General features: G+C 38.1%; 1 protein-coding gene across 1 annotated transcript; it reads right to left on the reverse strand.

Moving 5' to 3' along the window:
• Positions 1-3593: 3593 nt before the first annotated feature.
• Positions 3594-5933, reverse strand: LOC131874194 (G-type lectin S-receptor-like serine/threonine-protein kinase At2g19130). The gene has a single exon (XM_059217454.1). It carries the CDS (start codon positions 5931-5933, stop codon positions 3594-3596), a length of 2340 nt encoding a protein of 779 aa, XP_059073437.1.
• Between the last annotated feature and the right edge of the window lie 779 nt (positions 5934-6712).

Here is a 6712-nt window from a genome sequence, read left to right on the forward strand (position 1 = left end):
TATTTAACACATGTATGGGAGCACCTATTTATAGCACCATTTGGCTTCTGATAGTCAAAATTCCTCGTTTAAATATGAATTTGAACTTACACATATTTTTCTCACGTGTAAAATGACAAATAACTTCAATAAAATATCTTATTGTTAAATTGGAATAATTTCATTGAAAACTCTTTACATTTAGGAGTAAAAAAGAAATGATTTCAATAGCACGGTGAACCCTAAAAAATAGGGTCTACTTTTACACGGTCATATCACCTTTTTGAATGTCGAAGTCCGATATCCCGTTTAAGCCAAATTTTTATAGATCTCATTGTTTCTGCAACACCATAAGACACACTGTCAATTATCATATATACACCATGCACACTTGCAATTGGAGTCAGGCTTAGCACAGACCCGTCCCCTATGGCGCCTCTTCTTTCCGATGCATTTTGCAAAACAAAACCAAACGAAATAGGGTTTCAATTTTGGTACATCCAATTTAGGGCTTCTACAATGAAACACAAAATATATTTAAAGTGATAACCAACTAAAATAGTAGAAACTTGGCACCTAAACTATTTTATAGAATGCCACATTGCATTGTTTCTATTGCACTACATGAACCAATGATGCCTATGAATAAATTCAAACCATTATAAAATTGATTTTCGAACGTTGTAGTCTTGGATATTCACGCGTTCTCTTGCATCGGAGATTACAAGAGACGGTGGAAGTTTTAACATATAAAAGTCTATCATCTAGTTATATTATAATCAACTTGCATAATTTATTTTAACTATTAAAGCTATAAAAGATTGGTTAAATCATAATAATATAAGCTTGGTTAATTTTTAAACTATAAAAATTATAAAAAACATTTTTAATTGGAATTTGATACTAATTTGATTTTGAGATGGTAGAAATGGACATTTGTCTATTTCATAATTTTTACGGTGCTAAAATATGGTTCATTGATGTTTTGACAAATATTTATTGCAAGAATTATCATCTACCAAGATATACATGATTTTCACGTATTAGAAATTACTTATATTAAAGAAACTCTTAGATAAGCATTGGCCATGAAAGTAAATCTAGGTTGTTCTTTTGAAGAGAAAGTACCTCTTTGCAACAAAAAAAAAGATTTTATTTTTCCTCAATTTGTATTTATTAGAATCTATGTGGTATACAAAGGGAGAGAGTGATAAAAGAGATATAGGGAGAAATATAGAAAGGGCAAAGTACGAGACAAGAGGACATGAAGAGATATGTAGAGAAAAGTAAATAGAGAGAGGAAAAGGAGATAAAAATAAGAGATATAAAAGGAAAGAGAGATAGTTAATGTAGAGATTGGATTTTGATCAACTCTTTTATATCAAGAATTCAAACATCTATGTAAGTGTAGATTATTGTGTTAAGAATATTCTTCTAGATACGTTTTCTATTTTCTTGTTGTCTTGTTCACATATTTATTTCTTAGGTGTGAAATCTTGCATGTAAATGCATATTTAATTCTATAAACAACACCTATTCTAGGTTGCAGTGCACTATGTACTTATTTCTAAAGTAATCCAAATTGATCCTTCAATCTTTCGATTATTGGAATGGTTTGTAGTTTGCATATTGACTATTATTCTTGGTTCTCAAATGATATGAGAGCTAAAATATCAAATGATAGTTGCTTGTAGGTTGGTCCATGTATTGGGAGGTTTATTCCATACCAGTGGCATGCAGTGTGTTGTACAAAAGCAAGGCATTGCATGATGGGATACTGATCCCATCAACAAAAATTTGTAGAAAAATAAGGGTAAACCAAAGGATGAAACAACGATTAGCAACTGAGTAAGGCTTGGCAGTCAAAGCAGCCCAAAGGAACACTAAAACCCCCACAATAGTAGAAGAGAAATGAAACACAATCCTCCACCCACATTCCAAAGGAGTGAAGAAGATGGCACTATAGATCAAAGGGAGGGTCACAAAGGGACTTGCTCTAGGCATCCAGTGCTAAACAAAAAAAGAACATAAAATCTCTACCACAAACAGTTCCCCCCCCCCCCCCCCCCCACACACACCCCTATAACAAGCAAAGAAACCAACACTAGCACCCAAGTAGAGAGGAGGGATTCCTTTAATAGAAAAACCATAGGAATAAGGCCTAATGACAAACTGAAATATAATCACTAGCCACCAAACCCAACATAAACAACAATCGCTACCAATAGGAGCACCAAGTGACCAAGGGGCAAAGGATCCTTGCACACTACAACTAGAGACACACTCTATATAACTCAACACAAATGAAATCCAAACGAAACTGGAGGGGAACAAAAGAGAGGGGACACAACCCCAATTATAGAAAGAACTCCCTACAAAGAACCCCAACAACACCATAGATCACTAGAAGAGGGTAGGCATAGACCCAAAGGGAAGTACCCAGCAGAGGGTGGGCCTCCAAGAGCCAAGTACACCAAGAGAAAATGGCAAAGGCCAGAGACAAAACCAAAAAGACAAAAACCCTTATTGATCCAAAGGGGGACAACAGTGGACCAAGAAAACTGCTATTCCTACACCAACCTGATAAGGGGCCAACAAGGATCAATTCCCTTAGGTAGGTTGAGAGGAAAACACCAATGAGAGAAGGAAACTCTAGAAGACACATCCTCCACAAACCCCAAGGAGAAACACAAGGCAAAGAAAAGTCCCAAAACTAACCAGGAAATAGACCCAATCCCATTTGGGTCACCATCGCCATCTTCATCTGCTTCCTCTACAACATCCAAAACCCTACCACTCCTTCCTTCTCTCTAGCACACTATCAATTTGGTTAACTTGTTAATAGTAAAGGATCATATATGTTAGTTGTGTTAGTTTTATAATTACATGTTAGCAATATATTTTATAAAATAAATATTTAAACATATTTATCACATGAGATATTTTTGCATTATTTATAACACTTTTTCAGTGTGATAATTAAATAGACATATTTTAAAAACACATAAATTATGATGGTTAAATAGAGGTTTTTTAAATCTTGCCACCAAGATTCAAACACCATTGTGATGTTATTGTTGAGTTCTCATATAAAGATGTGGTACTCCATTTGTAACCTCGCCAATTTATAACTCTCACACAAACCATTTACCTTAAAAAAAAAAAAAATTAATAATAAAAATTATATTAATGATATTATTTAGAAAAATAAGTTTTAAATTAAATATAAAATTCAAATACAAATAAAATTTATTTGCCACCAAGAATCAAACTCTATTGTGTTTTTATTATTGATTTCTCTAATGACAATGAAGTACCCCATTTAGAACCTCACTAATTTATAACTCTCACGAGATACATTTACCTTTAAAAAATAAAATAAAATGATGATAATTTTTAATTATAAACATAAACATTATAATAATAATATTATTTTGAAAATTAATTCTTAAATAAAATATAAAATACAAAATATTATGATTGTTTCTTAGATATGGAACATAAATAAAATGATGACTCACATAAATTTATTGACTACTCAAAATTGAATTTACCTAGCAACTAAAGTTTAAGCTTAAATAGCATACCTCTACATTATTCTAACTAGTAACATTTCAGTCACTATAGCTGTTACTATTGCTTTGGTCTCCATCGTTGTCCGTCAGAGGAGAGCTTGGAACATGTGGAGTTCGAGGCTCCATCTTCCCTTCCAGCATTTGCACCACTTGTCTCATACTGGGCCTCACTTCGTCATCCTCTTGAATGCATAACAATGCTACAACACATGATCTTCCCACCTCTTCCATGTCTGCCGCCTCTGCAATACCCTCCTCCACAATATTAATCGTCTTCCCCTGTTGAATTTGAGTTGCAGTAAACCGGGGGAAATAATACAAACTTGAATCTTGCACGGTTAAGTCTAGATTTCTTCGCCCAGAAATGATTTCCAAGAGTGTCATACCAAAACTGTAGACATCAACTTTGGGAGTGATGGGAAGACCAGAGATCCATTCTGGAGCCAAGTAACCTCTCGTTCCTCTTGTAGTGGTTAGAACGCGGCTTAAATCTCTACCCATAAGCTTTGCCAACCCAAAGTCGGCCAACTTCGGTGATAAATCACCGTCCAGCAGAATGTTTTCGGGCTTCACATCGCTGTGAATGATGCAACCTCTGCATTCCTCGTGGAGGTAGAGTAACCCTCTGGCGGTGCCTAATGCAATCTCAAATCGGGTCTTCCAGTCGAGTACCTTTTTCTTACTCGTGGAATTACTTGTGAACAGGAGGGAATTGAGAGATCCGTTGGGCATGTAATCATAAATCAGTAACCGTTTTGATCCTTGTGCACAAAACCCTCGCAGCCTGACCAAATTCACATGTTGTATGTTTCCCAGAGAACTGATTTCCGCCCGAAATTGTTTCTCATCTTGTCTTGACCCCTGCATTTTTTTAACGGCCACAAGCGTACCGTCTTGTAGAGATCCTTTGAACACTGAGCCGGATCCTCCGCTCCCCAACTTAGACCTGAAATTCCTTGTTGCAATTTTCATCTCCTTGTAACTAAACATTCTCAGAAAAGAGTCCGAGGAATCTGCAGGCCTGTCCATCGACCGCTGCTGATGCCTCCACCAAATTAAAACTGAACAGATACCCAGGGCAACGGTGAGTGCACCAACGATACCCAGCACGACGCCTACAATACTTGTGGTTTTGCTTTTCATTGAAAGTTGAGAAGCACCTACTCTAATCAAGACATTTGAATTGATTTTTGATGGAGTAGAGTTGCGCATGTTTAGCAAATCTCCAGACCAGACTTGGCACGCCCCTGAAGGCGGATTGAAAGCAAACGCGGTGCACGAACATTTGCGGAGGCAGGCTTCCTGGCAATCTTTCTTTGTGGATGCAGCGTATGAGGAAGCCTCATCATCAGGCAAAGTTACACCATTGTCGATGAATCGGTCAGTGCTACAGTTTAACGGGCTCTGCCGAACACAGCCACTGGACGCCCAATCTTGCGAAAGCCAGGCGCGATCGTCTGTGGGTTTGAAGCCTTCATCGCAGCTGCAGAGCGGAAGATTTCTGGAGTCACAGGTTGCGTACGCACCACAGGTACCATATACGTCGCATGCATCTCTGGGCACAGACCAGAACATGCTCCAACCACTGCTTTCGAATGAAGATTGTTGCCCTTGTCCGAGCGTAGTCACGACGTACCTTGCGAGTGCATTGAAGTTAGGAACCAACATATAAGTGAAATACAAACCAGAGCTATTACCTTCAACGCTGACATTGAAGAGTTGTTTGTCTGCAATTTCTGGAATTCCAAAGAAAATTTTGCCGTCCCAAGTTCCAGTCGTATAATACTGTACAGAATTGTTCCATGTCAGAACGAATTGTTTTGCACCAGAAGGATCCATGTGTAGGGAAAAAAGCCCAGGAGCAGGATCCAATGAGCTTTTCCAAGACACTAACTTTTGCTGTCCACCGAACCTCATCCCGGGCAACAAGGTATCTACAGGATTGTCGAAACTCTGCCAAACAGTTTCAGATTTATTGCCATCGCTCAGAACTAGAAAATTACCAGAATCCAATATCACAGCTCGGAAGGCCTTGTTTGTTGTGTTAACTGACCAAAGAGATGCGCCCTCTGCATCGAACAATACCAGATTACCTTCTCGTGACAGCTTAAAAACGCCTGATCGGTTTCTCGCTGGAGTCTCCCTGTTGGCCACCCAAACATACGTCTTCTCTGGAATTTTGGCATACCAGATGCCAATATACCATTTGCTTCCATTTGGGCTGAAGAATCCTAACTCAAATGTGCCATTCTTTGAAATGATTGTCTGATTTCCAGTAAGCGAGGCACCCAACGAAAGAGTATCTCGAGCACCGCTATTACTGTTCAGTTGAATAAACAGGGTAACTGTAAAAAGCAGGCTTAAGAATATATTTCCCATGAAGTCCCTTGAAAGGATAGCGTGAGTTCCAAGAGAGCTTCCCCTTGACAGAGCAGCGTCACCTCCAAGAGGCCATCAAATTCAATGGTCGCCTAACTGTATTGAAGCCAAAAACAAAAGTTGCGGGTAATGTTTTCCTCTTGCGTAGCGTTCCAAAGGTTTCACAAATACCATCTTTCAATTTAATAATGGCATTGAATGTTTTATTTATTATACCATTGATCTTTTTTTCTGTATATTTATTTCTTCTTCTTCTAATTAATTAAGCCGATAGGCTTTTAGTGGGGGCTTTATGCTCGTCGAAGTGTAAGACAATCCGGCAACTGTTGCTTTTCGGTGACCAATCACTTTTCCCAGCGAGCGGCAGGTGGCTTCTTGATTGTTTGGCTTAGATTTTGACATGTGTCCCTTGCACGAATCTCGGAGAAGTGACGAACGGTAAATTAAACAAGCTCAACGCTTCGGTGGCTTTTTTTGGGTGCGGGTTTGGAAAGAAAGAAGGATGAGAGGAAAAACCCCAAATCTGCTTTGGGAAAGATTTCTGGAAACTTTTAACCCAACTGTAATCTTTTCTCTGTCTTATGTAATTTTTTGCAGCACTCAATAGTTAATTTGTAGCAATATTTGGTGTCATTTTCCTCCAAATTTAACTGTAGACTAAAATCTTAGGTGGTGGGTTTGTTAGGGTTTACGAAGTGAGAAGCTTTTCATAACTGATCTTCATTGCAGGTAGCAACATATTCGTTGGATTGTCGAAGCTTTCCGAAACCACAATATCA

This window comes from Cryptomeria japonica, chromosome 3 (assembly GCF_030272615.1).
Source record: "Cryptomeria japonica chromosome 3, Sugi_1.0, whole genome shotgun sequence".
NCBI classification, from domain to species: Eukaryota; Viridiplantae; Streptophyta; class Pinopsida; order Cupressales; family Cupressaceae; genus Cryptomeria; species Cryptomeria japonica.